Here is a 20,822-nt window from a genome sequence, read left to right on the forward strand (position 1 = left end):
AATGATGTTACTGAGAAAACGAATTCCAAATATATTTCTCATATATTGCCTCATAGCCTTGGTACATCTGGTGAATATACAGGTGAAAACCTGACCTGTGTTGTGAGTATAAATACCTTAGGGGTTAAGTGGTGTCTAACTATGATTTTATGGATCACATCTTCAAAGTTGGGCAATCCATTTATATTGTGTTTTGGAACTAGTCTTAAACTTCATCAGTTATTTACACGCTTTTGTAAGGAAGCCCACAGATGTCAATGCTCCTATTAGGATGGGTCCAGAGGAGGGCCACAAAAATGGTCAGAGGGATGGAACACCTCTGCTGTGAAGAAAGGCTGAGAGTTGGGGTCGATCAGCCTGGAGAAGAGAAGGCTCCAGGGATACCTTATTGCAAACTTTGATCATATAAAGAAGGATATAAGAACAGTGGAGAAAGACTTTTTACCAGGGCCTGTAGTGAAAGGACAAAGGGTAACGGTTTTAAACTGAAAGAGGGTAGATTTAGATCGGATATAAGGAAGACATTTTTTATGATGAGGATAGTGAGGACAGGTTGCCCAGAGAAGTTGTAGATGCCACATCACTGGAAGTGTTCAAGGTCAGGTTGGACAGGCTTTTGAAAACCTCATCTAATGAAAGACGTCTCTGCCCATGGCAGGGAGGGTGGTACTAGATGATCATTAAATGTCCCTTGCAACCCAAACCATTCTATGATTCTATGATTACTACTTATATTTATAAAGTACTTATGTATATACATTTTAAAGATTTGATGCTTAATTAAATATTTATGCATGTCTTTTAAAAAAAAAACCACAAACCAAACCTGCTTTATTGGCTTTTGTAAACTCCAATTTATTAGCATTTTGATCTCTGGTATACAACTTTTTGTTGAATATTAATATTTAGAGATATTTAAAAACTGTTTTCTCCTTTGTGTTTACAGCTGACCTTGTTGCCATTCTGAATTTTGGCAGCCTGAGAAAACAAAAGTGATCTTAGGTTAGCTATGTCCAACTTCCTAATATGGATATACATTTCTTTTTAAACACATAGCCATGTATTTCTATAGCCCATAAGTTGTAATCAATTGCATCTTCTTTCACCTTTCTCTAAAATCTACAATTCCTTTCATTTATTCCTCATGCTATTATATCAAATGCTGCCCAGGCAAGGAGTTGTGTTCAGCTAGATGTAATAGGAAATAATGAGCACGCTATTCTCAATAATCATCCCTGTCTTTTTCACAACTGCCATAAAGAAGACATGGAGGGACAATTTTATGGAAGAGAGAAACTTTATGTAGATCAGTATTGTCTAACTTCAGTCAACAGAAGGTTAATTGCCAAAGTTGGTAGACTATTTTAAACTCTCGCTCCAGTGAATGAGGAGATATTAGTTTCACTAGAGGTACAAACCCTAATATACGGATTAATTATTTATCCTAAGAGGAATGTCCAAAATAGGCAAGATTAATTTATCTCCAAATAACTTATCTGTAGAAAAGCACTAGCTGCAAAGGTAGCAAGTGATAATTTTTGAGCATATGCCTAATTTTTAGTTGATTTAATTTTCACAGAATGACAGAATGGTTGAGGTTGGAAGCGACCTCTTGTCCAACCCCCTACTCAAGCAGGGCCACCTAGAGATGGTTGCTCAGGACCATGTGCAGATAGCTTTTTGATATCTCCAAGGAGGGAGACTCCATAACTGCTCTGGGCAACCTGTGCCAATGCTCTATCACACTCACAGTAAAAAACTGTTTCCTGATGTTCAGACAGAGCCTCCTGTGCCCATTGCCTCTGGTCTTGTCCTGTCAGTGAAAAGAGCCTGGCTCCATCCTCTTTGCACCCTCCCTTCAGGTATTTCTATACATTGATAAGATCCTCTGTGAGCCTTCTGTTCTCTAGGCTGAACAGTCCCAGCTCTCTCAATCCTTCCTCATAGGGGAGATGCTTGAGTCCCTTAATCAAGACTCTCTTGTACTGGCGAGTACTGAGCAGAGGGTAAGGATCACCTCCCTCAACTTGATGTCAATACTTTTTCTAATGCAGCGGAGGATACCATTCATCTTCTTTGTAGAAAGGGCACATTGTTGGCTCATGTGCAACCTGGTGTCCACCAGGACCCCCAGGTACGATTCTGCAAAGCTGCTTCCCAGCTGGGTGGCTCTCAGCATATACTGGTGCATGGGGTTGTTTCTGCCCAGGTGCTGGAATTTGCAGTTCCTCTTGTTGAACTTCATGAGGTTGCTGTTGTTCTATTTCTCCAGCCTGTCCCTCTGGATGGCAGCATGACCCTCTGGCATATTAGCCTCTTCTCCTGGTTTGGTGTTGTGGCAAACTTGCAGAGGGTACACTGTGCCCCATCATTGAGATCACCAATGAAGATGTTAAACAGGACTGGTCCCAGTATTGACCCCTGGGATACACCACCAGTTACTGGCCTCCAACTAGACTTTGCTGTGCTGCTGATCACCATGCTCTGGGCCCAGACTTTCATCTAGTTTTCAGTCCATGTCACTATCTGTTCACCCAGCCCATACACCAACAGATGTCTATGAATATATTATGGGAGACAATGTGAAAGGCCTACGTGAAGTCCAGGTAGACAGTAACCACTGCTCTCCTCTCATCTACTAAGCTAGTCATTTAATCACAGAAGTTTATTAAAGTTGATCAACCATGACTTCCCCTTGGTGAAGCTGTGCTGACTACTCCTGATGATTTTTTTGTTCTTAATATTCCTTGAAAAGGTTTCCAGGATTAGCTGCTCTATGGTAGTATTAATGTTAAATAAAATTATAACTCAGTATAAATAATTTAAATAAAATTATACCTCAGTCTTACAATAAATGATGGATTCAATACATTTTCTTATTGAAAGTATTCTTCTATAATTGAATATAAAATAACACAATTATTTTGATGGAGGGACCTGTGATTCTATGGAAAATTATGGAGGTAAAGCCTATCAATCAGACAGAAGCATTTCATTAGCTTATACCATCAGATATAAATGCACATCATTTACTTACTGGGAAGTAGTCAGATATCCTCAGCGCAAAAGCAATTAACCATCCTGAGGGCATATGAGGACACACAGACATAAACAGGATGTAGTTTCTTCTCCTTGCCTAGTTTCACTTCTACCTGTGAAGAAGACAACCAGAGAATTCCATTTGATTGATGAGCAAAGAGTGGGCATGACATTATCAGCAGTCTATAGGTGGTTTTTTTCTAGAGTTAACAGTGAAAACTGATGAAAGTAGATAGCTTGTGGATATGTTTCAGTGAGGTGGATTTCTTGCTGTTGCAATATGTTTGGACCATTCATACTGTGTTTTTTTGAAAGATAATGTTTGCAGAAATAGATTTCTTTGGGGATCAATAATAAATGTTCTGGCACTAGAGAGTTGGCCAGAATTTCCAAGTCAACCTTTACCTCTCTTGTTATCTTCTAGGTACGAATGCCATTCCCACACCATGTTAAAGTTAGTTACTAGCCAGTCATTTCCTTCAGTGTCTAGATAAAAAAAAAATATCTTCTTTTCTAGTAGCTTAATAAAAATGAGTGAAATTAACTTAATTTTTTGTACAACTACTAGTAATTTTTAGGGGTATAATGAGACAGCATTTGCAAAGGTTAAGATATTTGATATGAGAAAATATGGAAAAATCCAATCTGAAATAATTGCTTAGAGGTTAAAAAAAATAACTAACCCACAACACAATATTCTGCTTCATGAGATAAATGTTATATAATAATTTGTATTGTTGGGAACGTGATAAAAACAATAACTTAAGTAAAAGCCAATGTGTTTCGTTAATGATTTATTTGCACTCCTTTATTTCCCTTTGTGAATGTTATGTAATTTATGTAGGTGTTATTTATTTTTGTTTCTTTGTAGAAGGCCTTATTTACAAGATAATTTCTTTTTTGTAGAATATTTCTCTTTAGTGAGGATGCATATGTTGATTAAATGTTGAGACTGTATTCCTCTCAATCAATCTCAGAAACTCTTCTTGTGAATGCAAGCCAACACAATACAGGTTGTACTTCTATGCAAACAAAAAACAATAACATGAAAAATAAAAATATAATCTCTTCATGTTATTTTAACGTGCTATCCTTCCATTTTAAGACTTTCCAATAGTATTTGTTCTCAGGATAGGGAAGGACTATACATATTTTTTCAATTATTGTGGCCCCAAAGTAAATAATTCTAAATGACCTTTATAAATAACTGATTGCAGGATTAGCCTCTATGGAAAATTGATATTTAGCATTAGTACTGAAGTTAAAAAAAAAAAAAAACAAACAGGAACAAAACAGAAACCCTTTTTAAAGAACTGCAGGAAAGAAATTACATTATGAGTTTACCAATGACTCTGCAAAGCAGAATTCATCTGCTATCCATACGATTGAGATTACTGGCAACCATTAACATATAATATTCTGGGATAACACCATCTTGTCTTCAGCTGCCTTCCCAAAAAAGCACAGTTCTCCTGAAGATCCTGTATCTGCCAGGTTTGTATGGATCTTTTGGCTAGTTTACAGCATCTTAGATGGTACTACTTAAATATATTTATGTGAGTGAATTCCATTTTAGATGTCCACAGTGTAGACATCCATATATAAATGTCTAGTCTCACTTCATAGGCAAGGACGAGAAATAGGTACTTCTAAACTGTGGTTGATCTAGTGTGTGCTATCTACCTTTCAATGAAATAGATTGCACTCTAGACATGCTTTTTCACTGGTTATGAAGAAGCCTACACCAAATGTAGGTGTTTGTACTGTGGATGTCTAGAGTTAAGTATGATGAATCCTATTGCCAACAAATGGGCTCAACAATTTAGAAAGAACTTTCCAGTTCAGCTACTGAGTATTTATATCCTGGAATTGTCTTACAATTGTGTGTCACCTGCTTTTTTCTCCAAGTTTTCTCTCTCCTTTTCTTCTTCCTCCCTTCCTTTTCTTATCACCTTTGATACTCAAAGCTTAAATTAGATTTGAAAGGACAGAAGTGCTTAATATTTAAGCTGTTCCATTTTAGGTTGTGTGTTGTTCATGTAATAGGTGACTACCAAAGAGACAATTAAACTATTGTTATGCTACACAGCTGCTAGAAGTTATGTGCAATGTGCAGCAAAATAGTATGCAATAATATTGCTTTCTTGGCAGGATATATTAATTCAAATTTTTCAAGCCTAATTTTTTAAGTACTCTTCTTAGGAGAAAAGATTCATAACATCTTTAGAAACTTCATCATTATTTTACTAGTAAAATATCAAATTTTATAGAGTAAAAACATTACTATACATCCGAAAATATTTTTAGTTACATTTGCCTTGGAAGCTTTAGGATAACAGATGCACATATGGAAATGCATACAACTTTAAATCTTTAGACTTCCCCTTCAAAAGCAGTTCTGAAGCACATATACTTGCTTCTGTTACATGCTGTTCTGCTTTATATGTTTTGAAATTTTAAAAAGTTCAGTACTTCACCTAGAACATCACTTTCCTTGGAAAAACTTTGGGGAGCTAGTTCCATCAGGAGCTAGGCACATAGTCATATTGAACAATTGTCTGAAAAGATTGCTGTCTGGAGCACGTCCTCCTAAGTGTGTTCTCTCTCTGGAGAGTTGTAGGAAGTTCTCAAGTTAGCCATTAACTTTTCAATAAGGTCTTCTCCTCTGTTACTTCTGAGCTGGATAACAGACTCGGTTTTGCCCAAGGAGTGGATTCCAAAGGATATATTCCAAGGCTCAGAAAGGAGGTACGTCTACTGAAATTTGTTAGAAATTAGATCTCTGCTCCCGCTTCTTCCTTTAGAAAAGTCTTTGCAAAATTATTAGAGACTAAAGTACACCATCATAATTTTCAGAAAGTTATTTTTCAAATAGTACTTTTTTTTCTGTATAGCTTGGATAATAATCATTAGTACTACCATCTTTTTTTGTTTATTTGGTTCTGGGTTTATAAATTTAATTTAATTTAATTTCACAATTATAAGCTGTCTCAGCTGGAATTTTGCATCTTTGAAATTTCCCTCTTGTGCCTGCCTTCCAGAACCCACTTTTGATAGTATCATCCTCCTATCTAGAATCTTGTAGTTCAGGCAAATCATTGGTGAAATATTTTTGTTCATTGTATTGTTCCCTGAAAGTTTACCTGATTGTTTGAAAATATTTTGTGGTCCCTCCACACTTTTTTTTTTTTTTCAGCTTTAAATGAGATTGTGAGGTGGAGCATAAATACAATAAATACATAAATACATTTAAACATGATCACTGTTTATATGGATCAATAAAAACAATGGATCGTATCTCATTTATATTAATGATGTTTATATCTTGCTCCAGGAAACTGGAAAAAAGACTTTACTTGAATTTACAGATCAAGAATACCTGTCCCTGTGCTTCTGATTACTGTGCATCTACTAACCAGATCAATAGCACAATTTAGTAATGTTAATCTGGTTCAAAAATAGATAGAATATAGTAATAAATCAGCAGTTTTCCCTGAAGTGTTTATTCTTACAAACAATAGCAGACTAAAATGTAGAATTACCTTGAGGTTTTACTCTAATGTTAAGCTGATTCAAGGATGCCACCTACTTTTGGTCTGCCATTTACAGCTTTTTCAGAAAAATAAAAAAAGACAAAATGTTAGATGACTGGTAAAAGCAGAATTTTTGGCAAGTTTATTACAAAGTTTTAAGTTATTTACTCATCTTACCTAAATCTCAGGTTTTACTTTGAAAGGTTCCAGCATGCTCAGCTTTAAATGCTGATATCATCAAAATGCCTTTTCAGCATTCTAAAGGGAATAATCAATATAATGAGCACTGCCAAATCCAGCCATCTTTGGGTCTGATCAAACTAAATCTGACACTGTAAAACAAGGACCCTGAAAATATATCTTATCACTAAGAGTAGTTATTTTCTTGCCATTCAGGCATATTTGCAAAGATTTCAAGTACATTTTTTATTGTACATTGTGTACTTTGCATGTCAAAGATAAATGACAGAATGAATTTCCAAAAAATATACAGTTGTTTTTCACAGTTACAACACATAAATGCTTGTGTACTACATATGTAGTAAATGAGTTTACTGCCTCTCACATGTTGGATATTGACAGCTCTGCTGCTCCTATATGTTACTCTCGCTCCATTTGTGCAAATTCCCTTAAAATTAAATGTCTTCAAGTTTCAGTCGACAAGCATATTTGCCAAATAGATGGCAAGTTTACTTTGCCAAATCCAAAGTTTGTACTGTAAATCAGCTCAAGTGTGGTATGTTAAACCTAAGTTGAAATGGGTTATTCATTAGTAGATTACATACAGTTTCTTGCTAAACCTCTTCCAGCAGAGGTATGCATGGTGCACAAAATGATTTACTGGCTCAAGCAATAATATTTAACTTTTTCCTATACATAAAATACAATCCCATTTGGTGGTTACTGTTTCTGGTTTTGTTTTATTACTGGTAGTTTTGTACAAAGTTGCAGCATTTGCTAATTTTCAGTTGATCCAGAAACTTTTAAGAAGAAATCGTGGTAATAACAACTGAATAAGATGAATAAGATTATCACGTTAACATTCCAAATTTAGCCAGTTACTATAATATAATGATTTATTTTTTAATATATTCTTAAATCATGAAAGTTAGTAACTACTTCATTGCTACTTCTTGTCTTAAAAATGTGACTGTTTCACAGAATATGATACAAGACAGATGTAGACTATGTATGCATCTGTGGCTTTATAGAAGTATACTCTTCAAAGTCATACCTTTGCCATTGTAACAGTTTTAGGAGAGTTATAAAGAGAGTGGGACAGAAATCTTTTAATAAAACATGCTTCTCTGAAAAACAATAATGCAGGAAAACCAAATAATAAACTTTTTTTGCATGTACATCTATTTTGATTAGAAATAAAAAAAGATTTCTTTATCTCAGAAAAGAATTTCAGGTTGCAGAAGAATGAGATATTACATCAGAGCAGCCAATAATCTGATAGTTCACAACAGAATCATCAGTATTTTGGGGATTCACCAGAGACTAGTGGAAAGATCCAAGCTGAAGCCTATGATTTGAACAAAAAAATCAAGTTTAGTTATTTTTTCATGTTCCACAATATTCCCTAAGGAGTCAGATATTTTTCATGGAGTTCTCTTACTTTTTTATTTGTAAGCATTGTTAAAAAATTATGAAAAATATCTTACATTTCTCCAGTGAAATTAAGAAAATATTTTGAACCTTAATCATATGGGTAAAGATATGTATTTTCTTTCTGGTGAGCTCTAATTAAAAAAAAATGTATCTTAAACACTTGTAAAGGAACTTATCTTTTCCTTAACCTCTTTCCTCTTCTCTGCAATGAAATACACATAGCATGGGGTATTATTGATTGTGCTAAAGAAAAGCTGTTTTAACTTTCTGACACTGCTTATAAAAACAAGTACTTCAACTACAAAAGACAGATGCTTTGCATCAATTTGGCAGTACTCAACTGATATAAAATATCTAGAAGGATATTAATTTTTAAAAAATTATTACTGTTTCACTTACCAAGAAATATATGATAATAAGATTAGATTTCTTCTTGTGTTTAATGGAAAACAGGATTAGGATTTAGGTGGATGAACTAATTATGCAATTTTTCTTAACATCTGGCATTTCTTGTTGTTATGAATATAAATTTATGTTTTCTATGCTGTAGCACTTAAGTATTGATATTATTGCAAAATATATTTTACTGTTAATAAGTGAAATATACTTTCATCTTGAATTCAATACTAATATTATTTGCCCAGAAAATCCCATGTCTTATTGTGGACCGTTTGTCCTGTTCTGATGTAGCTGTGCATCTAATTGCACATAATTTATATGTGGACCAAAAATGAAGATGCTTTTCTTTTTTCCTTCTTTTTAAAAAAAAAAAATAGTGAATGAAATACGTGTCAGCCTTAAATCTAGTTATGAATTTTGGTTTAAATTCTTATGTATAGGCTTACAAATTTTGTGGCTAGAACAACACAAACTATCCAGAATATTTTTTTTTACACTAAGATGATTAAGAAAATTTGTGTGTGGTTTTTTCTGATTTACTCGGACAATTAGAGCAAATCAGCTACTTGCCTACACAATTTTCCATGTCCTCTCCATCTGGACCCTCTTAACTCTCTGTACTTGACTGTATTCCCTGGGGTATAATGCACACATACGTGCACACATATACATGCACACACACACAGGTTTGTATATGTGAATATGCCAAACTGGCTGTTCCTCAGTGTACATACGTTCCAGTTTACACTTGTAAAGAAAAGTGTTTCTCCCTTCGGAACAAACTATAATCCTTGGAACATACATAAGTTTCTCCAACTTGCTTGTAGTGGCTTTTTTTATAGAAACATGTCCTTCTTCAAACAATTACTAGAACCCCAGTGTAACAAAGTAATATGAGCTTTCGAGGACGTGATATTAAGCCATCACAATGGCATCCACAGCTTTAAGCACAAACACTCTCAGTTCTCAATTACAACAATAATTAAAGACCATTTATTACAGACATAACTATTAAAAATTCCTGTGCATAAGTATACCGTCATTTTTATCTGTATGAAAATGTGAGGAACTTCTATTATTTTCATAAAGAGAGAGTTAACATGGTTAATACATAGGTCAAAACAATATGCTTTATTTTCTTTTCTAATAATATGGTTGAATTTTGCTCTAAGTGAAAAATTCATTGTATTCTTAAAATGGAGCTGAAATTTTTATCCTTCAGCATTAAATATGTATACTACGATTTAAAATGCAAGACATAAAAAATGCCCATGTTTCTGATTGTTGTATTTTACTCAGGTTCATGAAATAGGAAAATGACTTTTACCTTTGATCCAACTTTATACTACTTGAGCCAGATTATAGATGTCAGGAGTAAATTATGTAATTTACTTTCACTGCATTTACTCAGTGAAGTACAATTATCCAGTTGTTATTTGAAGACAATTGTATTGCATGAAGTGCAATTAGTTTTGCCGCCCTTTGAGTGTACCTTAACCAAAATGTAATGTATTTATTCAGAGCTGTATTAAACATGTAACAACTACATTAATAAAGTGAAATAACGGTACTTTGAGGAGGTCAGAAGACTGATGATACCTTAAAGTTATTATAATTCATATTTCGTGAACCAAACCTGTTGGGTTAATTACAATAATTTATTGTAAATTATGCTAAAGTTACATGTAATTATTAATTGGAAAATATTTACACTGCTGAAAAGCTTATTTATGTATTCGTCTCTCAGGTACATTTCTTTATTTCAAAAATATATTTACTTATTTTATTTCCTAGGTTATTCAGATAAATTTTGAAGAATTTGATCTGGAGATTGGCTATGACACACTGACAATTGGTGATGGAGGAGAAGTGGGTGATCCTAAAACTGTGCTTCAAGTGTAAGTTTTTTGCATTTACAATTTGTATGCATTACAGAATATCATTAATGTGTTTTTTGATGAGAGCAAACAGTGATTAGAATCAGGTAGATCTCAACAAAAACTAATCTTACTGAGGTTCTAAAATTACTGAAGGTGACAGTTTAAATACATGGTTATATGTTTACTGTTCTGAAGTCAGAAAAAGATGAGCTAGACAGCAGAAAAAAAAAATGAAATCAGAAATTTTAAGAGACATGGTCTGTACATTCACATGTAGACACGTAAATTTTTAGGGGTTATCCCTTTATATGTGAGTTCTCAAATTGGAAGCATGTAAGAACATAATTGAAAATAGATAAATGGATGCCATATACATAAATTTTTACAACCTCCTAGCAATTTTAGGATGACAAAAGATGTACTATAGGATCTTGACCTTTAAGTGCTTATTTATTGTAGATAACTCAAAAAATGAGTTAGTATAGTGAAGAAAATTACTACAGAGAAAATCTGAGTAGGATATTACCTAAACCACATATGATTACAAATCAGACAGCACTGAGTATTAAATAAGATTTTTATCATCCATTAACTATCTTCTGGAATGTGTGAGCCCGGATATATACAGAGAGAAATATATATGCATAAAAACCATTGATTAACTTCAGAATCCATATTTCTCAGATACTTAACTTGTGATGACAAGTTGTCTTATAACAACAACAGCAGCCTCAAGAAGACAAATTCAGAATTGTATTCCTTAATTTGTAAAATTTTGAAGGCAGCAGTATAATCCAATGATTCTGTTTATTCCCAGTCATTTAAAAATATACAGAACATTGTAATTAGGTGTTACTTGTAGTCTGCCATTTTATGAAGCTCCAGTTCCATTCTGAGTAAATAATTCATTGTTTTGTAGGAGAAATGAAGGCCCCTTAAAATACATCGTATTTATTTTTTTTCAAACCTGACTCAGTTTTATGAAAAAAATAACAAAAATGTTATTTATTGCTTATAAACCATATTTTACCCATAAGGGATTGTCCACTGTTTAGAAAAGATTCTTGGAAAAGATCAAATAATATTTAATTATTATTTTTAAATAAACTGGGCTCTCAGTAAGTACCTTATGTTATCATTAGTTCAAATGAGTTAGAAATTTAAAACCCAGATAGAACTAAAGCAGATGCGATAAGTGTTTAGTAAAAAATGCATTTAATCAAACCCCAAAAGAACAGCAAAATTAGGATTCCTTGGAATTATATTCCCTACATTATAATTAATAGAAATATAGGCATACTATTTTTATATATTTTAGCTTTCCATTATTCATCACAAGAATGATATAAAGAATTTGTTTGGTTTTAATACCCTAAAACCAATGTTTAACTTTTTTTCTTTCCTAATATAATGTCATTAATATTATTAATTTCAAAACATTGAGCAGAAAATACAGCGTTGTGGTTTAACCCCGGCCAGCAACTAAGCACCACACAACCACTCATTCCCCACCCAGTGGGATGGGGGAAGAGAATCAGAAGAGTAAAAGTGAGAAAACTTATGGGTTGAGATAAAAACAGTTTAATAATTGACATAAAATAAAATAATAATAATAGAATATACAAAGGAAGTGATGCATGATGCAATTGCTCACCACCCACCAACTAATACCCAACTAGTCTCCAAGCAGCAGTCACTACCCCTCAGCCAACTCCCCCCAGTTTATATACTGAGCATGATGCCATATGGTATGGAATAGCCCTTTGGCCAGTTTGGGTCAGCTGTCCTGGCTATGCTCCCTCCCAGCTTCTTGTGCACCCGGCAGAGCATGGGCAGCTGAAACGTCCTTGACTAGTGTAAGCACTACTTAGCAACATCTAAAACACCAGTGTGTTATCAACATTATTCTCATGCTAAATCCAAAACACAGCACTATACCAGCTACTAGGAAGACAATTAACTCTATCCCAGCTGAAACCAGGACATACAATTGTTTCAAGATTTGCAGATTTTCATCATGAATTCTACTTTAGATTTATCCTTCAAAGGATAGACTATCTATCTGACCTTCTATTTTGATATGTTTTTTGTAATTATTCTGTGCCTTATCAATGAGGAGACCAGGATTCAGTCAGTTATTTCAGGTGTAATTACTTTAGGATAATGCAAAGTTTCTTCAGTGGATTGTAGATGTGCTAATTGTTACCAATACTAGTTTTGAGAAGTGGGGAAGTACTGTAATTTCTATTTTATAAACAGTAACAGTACCAAGCCTTCAAAATATATTTTTGATAATGCTGGAATTCAATTTCAGATGTTCTTAGATTCCTAAACTATGTTGACTACCCTCTCATGTTGAAAGAACATTTATTAAGTACCAATTCACCAGGTCTTATTAACATTTAACTACTATTTTTCATTGGTACCTGAATTACAGGAAGACATTGAGGCACAGTACAATGATATTTAAAATTCTGAGTAATGTAATAAGGCACTCTGTCCAGATTTTATTTCATTAAAGATGTTAGTATCTTATAAAAGTATGTCTGATGATGAGACCTATGTTGAGGAGAAATTATGAAATTAAAGGTTTAAACTTGCCATGAATATAAAGGAATTCTGAGTCTTTTTCTTTAACAAATAAGTTAATTAGAATTGCCAAATGTTAACATATGATAAAAGCATCTGTTCTGTAAATAACTAGATAAATAATTTAAAAGAATTATTACTGTGATGATCCTGAAAAAGCAAGAAGTCCTCCAATTAAATTGTGGGGTTTTAATATTAAATAACATTGTATAATCAGACACACATATATTATTTTTGTTTACCAGTGGAATGATCACTGATTATTCTGTGATCAGAACTATCAATGTCAAAGTTATTAGGATTAAAATATTTTTAAAAATTACATGGAAGATGGAATATAATTGAGTACTGTAAGAAACTTCTAAATCTTTTCTCCTGTGAGCCATGCAGACTTTGTCCAAGTTATAATGCATAGCAAATAAATCCACTATTGTGTGATTTAATTTTCGATTTTAAATTTTAAAATAATTATCTTTCCTCCAGCAAATTGCTGAAGAACATTGGTTTGAATATGTCTGGTTTACGTGTAAATGATGTGGAAACATTTATCTTCCAATTTATCAAAGCTGATCAGGAAACCTATCTAAGTGTTTAATCTACTAGTTTTACTGGGCACTGATAGATAGGAAGGTTCAGAACCAAAAACTGAATTTAAGTGGTATTTGGATAGAATTATGCTTCCTAAATTGAGAATTTGAGTCCTCATAATTCCTGCTCTGCAGGTGTTAATCACAGAAGTAGCTAAACTCCAAAGCCATTTCAGTACTTGCCATTAAGTTTCCCTGGGTGCCTATAATTTTGTGCCTATATGCGTACACCCAGAAACATGATAGACTGCTCCAGGTTAGTGAGCCTAGCACCTAAGTGAACTTAAATCTGAATGCAGTACGTTTTTGTGTGTTTGACAAGATGACTAATATGAAGGCATTCATAGTGGTTTCCTACGGTACTAAGATCTTTGCAAGATGGAGCAGTGTTAAGTTTTATTACCAAGGGATAGAGGAGAAGAAGGAAAAGAAATGGTGGTTCCTCCTTCATACATCAGTCACAGCACTTTTTCAGGATGTTTGGCCATCTGCTTTCAGCAGCTTGGTCTGACAGTTGCTGCAGGTGACTCATAATGTAATACTCATCTGGGCACTGGTTTCTATAATACACATTTGGAAAATCCAGTGCACAAGGCATGAAACCCATTCTTACTCTTTTAGTATGCTTGCTGTGTTGGGTATACATGTATCCAATCTCCCATATTACAGATTGTCTTCAGCAGATAAAAGAGGGTGTCACAATATTCTGAATATCCTCTAACTCAGTCTTCAGTGTACTCTCTCAGGGGGAATGTATGTCACTAGTATGTGGGAGGGGTACTTCTGCAGTCCTAGAGGAAGAGGTGGAAAACACCTTGCTGTTAAGATATTTAATAAATAATAAACTTAATTTAATAAATCATATTTATTTAATAAAAAGGGAGGCATCATAATCACATGTATCCAATTTCTGCTGTTGACAGTGTTTGCTGCTCAGCTTTTGAAAGGGAAGGTGTAAGAGCCTACTTCCAGGAGAGAAATCTAGGTAATGAATCCAGAGTAGAGGAAGTTGCATAAACCCCAGGAGGAAAGAAAGGATAATTCAGAACTGCAGTTTCATTATTGTCTTAAATAGCTTCCTTCACATGTGGCCCCAAAGTCTTCCCAAATATTGTACAGGGATCCCTAAGCATTTAAAAAAGAGTAACAAGTGATTTTTCTGTTCTGTTGATTGATTCTTATTTTCAAAAATGCATTTTCAAATGGTATATTTTCCCCATGTACTATTTAATTGAAAAATATCTTTCTGAAAACTGTATGCATTTAACAAAAAGTATTTATAATTGACTCCAGAAAACAGAAATGATAAAAATTTTGATGGCTGTTTATCATAGGAATTATTATCTCTGACAACAAAGAGATTAATATTCCCAATGCCCTTAATATTCCCAAAATGTACTGTCAGTCACCAGCAACAATTACAAAACTCTCTTAACCATTACATCAGTGTTGTTTCCGAGGAACATCCTCTTAATCTATTAATTTGGCAAAGACTGAATTTACTGAAGACACTTCCCTTAGTTCAGGAATGAGCAGTTAGTACTTTATTTTGGCCAGGCATTTACTCATTCAATTCTGGCAAGTCTTTGTAGTAGCTCCATCTGTGAACACAGATGCAGGAAATAGACATGAATTTCTCCCACAGCAGAATATTTCATACAGAAGCAAGCTAAAAAAGACCAGAGGGGAGAACTAAAATTAACTGCAAAATATATTTGAAATAGTCCGTTTGAAGTTTCAGCTAGCTTTAAAGAATGGTTAGAACTGCAGAAAAAGAAAGAGTTTTCACTCTTACACAGTCATGTGCTTGTGATCCCTTTTACAAGAATGGAAAATGTTTTGGTACTTTCCACTGTTCTGTTTTAGCTGATAAACTCTTACCAAATTTGATACAAAGTTTTTGGAAAAAAATGCACATAACATAAAATTGCAGTTTTCACATTCCCTTTTTGTTATCACAATATTTTGTTCAGCAAATAGAATGAACATTTACGATTGCATTGATTTTTAAATTTTTGCAAGCAATATGAAAAGTGAAAAAAAAAAAAAAAAGAAATACCAGGTTTAGTTCTTTCTAGTTAATTGACAACCTGTAACATTAGGAGGTTTTAAAGTTCTGACACCTGGTATTTTTGTTAATGAAGGAATGAATGTCAGCTGAGTCTGTCAGGCACATTCTTCCGTTGTTGTGGTAAAGGTGATGAGGGGAATTGAGAGAGGGCAGGGAAGGTATGGAGCTTCATAATAGTATAGCTATTTAAGAATAACAACTTCCTTTTAAATATGCAGTGCGTGTATTCCAAAGTGGGTAACTGTATAGCAGAGAAATACTTTTTTCAGAAGAATAAGATATAGTGCCTCATTATGGGCTTATAGTGCCATTTGATATGCCTGCATGTATCTGAGTCATGCACACAGGACTGTCAGATAAGGTTCAGGATTAGGAGACATGTGTGTCTTTCTGGACGAGGAACTGAAAGTGAGATGAAATATTTTAGTACAGCACAAGCAGTAGTTGTTTGCTTTTATAGAGTGCTATCAAATCTGCAGTCATTGGAACCTTGAGAGCTGTATTGGCTAACCAGCCAGTAGATAACTAATTTAGTGCCAGCTTAATACAATGAATTTAAAAACAAAAACCATAAAAAATACTTAATAGTTATTTAGATTCCTTACAAAAAGAAAAAAAAATCTAGTTACTTAATGACTTTACAGATTTTCTTTCTATCTATAGGTTAACTGGGAGCTTTGTACCAGACTTAATTGTGAGCATGAGCAGTCAGATGTGGTTGCACCTTCAAACAGATGAAAGTGTGGGCTCAATTGGTTTCAAGGTTAACTACAAAGGTAACAGTACATTATTGGAAGTGAATTTAATGGTGTATCAAAAATTAAGCCAATATTACGAAATGTTTTTCTTTCGTATTAGGGGATGCATACCATTTCCAGTTCTGTCAGTTTTAAAAACAAGAAAATGCAAGCTGAGTTGAAAAAAAGAAAAAAAATAAATTTGTTCTCTTTAAAGGTCTTATGTCACAGGAAACTACGCACTTTTTATTTGGTGTGTTCTTACAGTAGTTGATTTTTGGCATATAGCTTCATTTTTATTTTTGTTATTTAATATTGAAAAATATCAAAATGAAATAATTCTGTGATTATTTAAAGCTAAATGCATAAAGGAAATATTTATTTCCTACATTCTTTTGAAAATTAATCATGCCCACTGTAACAGAAAAAAAACACCGCAAGCAAGGAATTGGAATTACTTATGAGTTTTGGGTCAAGACAAACTTACTTAATAATGTTGTTCTTTACAGTATTAAAATGTGAGGGATCTATAATGCATAACATAAAACAGCTGTTGCTATTTGATGCTTCTGGGAGAACATACTGTTTTCATATAGCATGAACAGCAGAACCAACCAAAAACTTAAGAATAACATATATATATATATATATGCACTTCTGTATTATTACAGAATTGTTTATATTTATTATTTTTCTGTTAGCTTTAACATAACTGCATGTATTTCTTGCAACAAATTTTATATTGCGTGGTTCCTGCCCACCACCAAAACCAGGTAATACAAAGTATGATCATTCATCAAAATTATTCATCAAAAAGGGAGAGAAGAAAGGTAAAAGTTAAACCAACAACTGTGTGTATTGGAAATGGAGCTGATATTGCTGAGGATTGACGGATGGAGTGAATAAGCATTTTGGAAGTAAACCTGTATAATGTGACTTACTGTTTTTTTCTGTCTATAACTTTCCTTTGGCTGTTCATATATATTAAGCTCTATAGTGGTATGGCATGAGTGCACTTGTGCACTCTTGATATTCAGGTCTAGTAGACTAAGATAGACAGATCTTACCACTTTGTTGTATGGTAGTTATTAAGACCTAGGATTTCCACATTCCAGCTGTTGAAAGGGGCGAGAGAAATTATTAGTATAAACAAGTTTTAGAATTTGTTAATATAGCAAACCTTTAACCATAGCTGAGTGGAAAAGGAAGCTTTTTAGATCTGAACTTGAAATAATTTGCAGAACTCAAAATAATTTGCTCAGCTCAAGTAGTTGTTTCCTTTATTTACAGGATTCTTTTCTAGTAAAATTAATTTTACTTGCAACAATTTTAGTTTGCAGAAGGTAGAGGATTTTTGTCTAGTGTCTTACAATGTACTACTATATCGTGTTTTATTCATGAGTTACATTTATTCTTAGAAGCTATAGTTCTGCAAGAATAAAATTAATTGAATATGAATAGGTAGAAGGGGACAGAAAGGGTGAACATTCACAATCTCATCTCCACATAATCAATCAACTCTGTGATTGCACACCTAGATATTGAGTCTGTATTTCTCTCTTGCCCTACACTGGCACTTTACACTCGCTCACTAAATAGCATTTGAATGCATCAAGCATTCAGTGGATAGGCACTGTGTGGCAGGTTTGCTTTTTTTTTTTTTTTCTTTTTCCCTCCAATCTAGAGTATGGGATGAATATTTTATATCAGTTGCCTTTGCTTTGGTCCCTGAGAGGATGTATTAATTAGAGATGCCAGAAACCAGGCAATGGTCCCTTAAATAAAATGGGAAGGGGGGTTGGGTGAAGGCAGGTTTGGGGGGTTGCTTTTTTTGTTGTTTTTTCTTTGTGTTTAAGTCCTTTCTGTTAATGATGGTAAGCTCTGAAAAGAGACGTCTAAATGGGTAGTATTTTGGATAAGCAGCTGGTTTGCAATGAAGAAACTTATGAATTGGAAGTTGAGAGAAAGTCCAATGAGGTAAACTGAGTAATTGAGTTAGAACAGTATGTTCAGGGCTATGACATATCACCGGCTTCTTTACTAGAATCAAAAAATTGCAAAGACTTTTCTCTCAAAAATGTTCATAATTACTCAAGAGAATTGTGATTTCTGGGAGTAAGAGTCAGAGGACATTTTATTTTAAGTGACTATATGAATTATTAAGAATGTATGCCCAACTTGCTTGCATTTCTTTCTAATGGACTAGATCAAATTCTGTTCCTATAACTTGTCCCCTTCCACCTCAAAATTTCCACTCTCCACTCAGGTGCCTAACTATGGCTGATACCGTATCTGTTTACGTATATTATATATTTAGATCTTGTAAGTTTATGCTTACCTAAAAGGTGCAAGTACATTAGCATTTTAGATTAGATCCAGCAGTGTGATTTTTGAACTGAATCTTCTTCTGATCATTCCCACTCCCCTTGCTTTAGTTTTCATCACAGACCAATCCTGAAAGTCACAAATTACACTCCTTTGAGTTAATTCATAAGGTGCACTTGAATAGCATCAGGTACAACATTCCTCATGTGCTCCAGCTCCTAATGGGCATTTATCAGGACCTGATAAAGCTTGCCCAATGTAAAACCACTAAAATGCAACGAAATTCTTATAAATAGTATGGCTACTGTATCTTCTATTATTTCTTTCTACAGACTTACTTATGTCAGAGTTAATTACTTGGTAATGTACTCGTTAACCGTACTTGCTAACAGCTAAAATAATTTCCCGCTAAAATGTTTTGATGCCTAAATATCTACTTCTGTGCATCTTGAGACTCAACTAACTGCAGAGGTAGTGGAGATGTGCGTGTTTCTTCAATCTAGTTGACATTTAGGTCTGAGTCTGGCAGGCATTTTTAAGAATATACATTGTTCCAAGTCCTACCTGAAATATGACAGGAGAAACAGAAGGTTGTGGCATGTCATTACCCAGTGCCCTTTACTCATTGTCCCCCAAAATGGTATACTTGCTCAAGATGCGAGATAGAAGGTCGCATCCTTTCTGACTGGAATAGAATTGAATATGCCGTATTATTTGTAATGATAGGAATAGACAAATGAATTTTTAAATACCTGTGCATTCTCTAATTTAGTAGGTTTGCAGCTGAAGAATTCTTTTAAATTTATGTTATTACAGGAACTAACAGCTAATTCTTTTATATATCTGCCATTTGAGAGAATCTAGTAAGTCTTTGTGAAATTATAAAAATCTTTGTCTTCTGGATTAAGATGTTGCATATGGAGTTGGTTTATGGTTTTAATAGCTAGATCTCATTATAATTATTTAAATATGAAATAGAGATTTAAACACTGGAGAGAGTATTTTAAAGTAAATAAGTTTTTGTTGTTGTTATTTTGAAATTCCTTTTCCAGTATTCCATAAAATAAAACTACATAGGAAGACAGAACAATAAATATGAGGAATGGGCAGAACAGAAATACAAGCACTGCCTCATTAGAGATATATTTTACCTGTTATCTCACTGTTGTGTAAGCAGTTTTCTTTTCATGTTTCAAATATATGTGTAGATTTTTTTAATATGAAAACAAGGAGTATTTAGCAATCTGAAATCGTAAGTGCATTACTTCCAACTCATAATTTTGGGGATTATTTGAAAATCATAGTCCTTCCTTTAGATATGAGATCAGACTGCGGTGGTCATACAATTACCAAATAAAACAAATAAATAATGGATTCTTTTTAGCCTTCCCAAGCCAGTGCTATGAAAGGAAACTACAAATTAATAGTTATTACTGATGACAAGTTGCATGAATGCTTTGATTCATTCAGTATTTCAGGAAATGGTGCCATATTGTCACAGTAGGACTTCTATTCCCAAAGCCATGGTGTAGAGGAAAGAAGTTTCTACCCAAACAATAGTGGAGAAACGATCTCCAACATATTTAAACACTGGAACCGAACGGTCTTCATCTATAATTGAAGAAAAAGCAGCTGCACAAAATACAAGACAAACTGATAAAACTGTGGCATAGCCTTCAAAGACTAGAAACCCTTTTTTGTAAGATCATAAGATTTTTGAAGAATTGTGACTTTATTTCATTTTGCAAAAACTGATTGAGAATCTAGCAATGGAATATTATAGTTCTTGGAAAATTATACATGAGATCTCTAACTACAGTAGCTTTCATTTGCAATAGCTTCCTTTTGTAATTTTGGACATATATGAAAGAATAAATTCAATAAAGAAAATGCCTTATACACTTTTTCAAAATAAACTTTTTATCACAGAATTTGTGAGATTAAAGAATAAAGTAAATAATCATGGTGTAAGTTCATAGGAAAAATTATTTTAAGGAATGAAATTAGTAATGTAAATACATAGTCCAAAACCATCCTGTATTAGTGTA

At 33.7% G+C, this 20,822-nt stretch overlaps 1 protein-coding gene across 1 annotated transcript in view; it reads left to right on the forward strand.

Moving 5' to 3' along the window:
* The window catches only part of CSMD3 (CUB and Sushi multiple domains 3), a 746,059-nt gene that overhangs the window by 356,593 nt on the left and 368,644 nt on the right, over positions 1-20,822 (forward strand). Inside the window, exons 12-13 of the mRNA XM_087747332.1 lie at positions 10,380-10,483; positions 16,376-16,488. Coding sequence (XP_087603458.1) covers positions 10,380-10,483; positions 16,376-16,488 — 217 coding nt within the window. The remainder of the gene's footprint in view (positions 1-10,379; positions 10,484-16,375; positions 16,489-20,822) is intronic.

This window comes from Nipponia nippon, unplaced genomic scaffold (genome assembly GCF_047370975.1).
Source record: "Nipponia nippon isolate SJK-2023a ecotype South Korea unplaced genomic scaffold, ASM4737097v1 scaffold_1, whole genome shotgun sequence".
NCBI lineage: Eukaryota > Metazoa > Chordata > Aves > Pelecaniformes > Threskiornithidae > Nipponia > Nipponia nippon.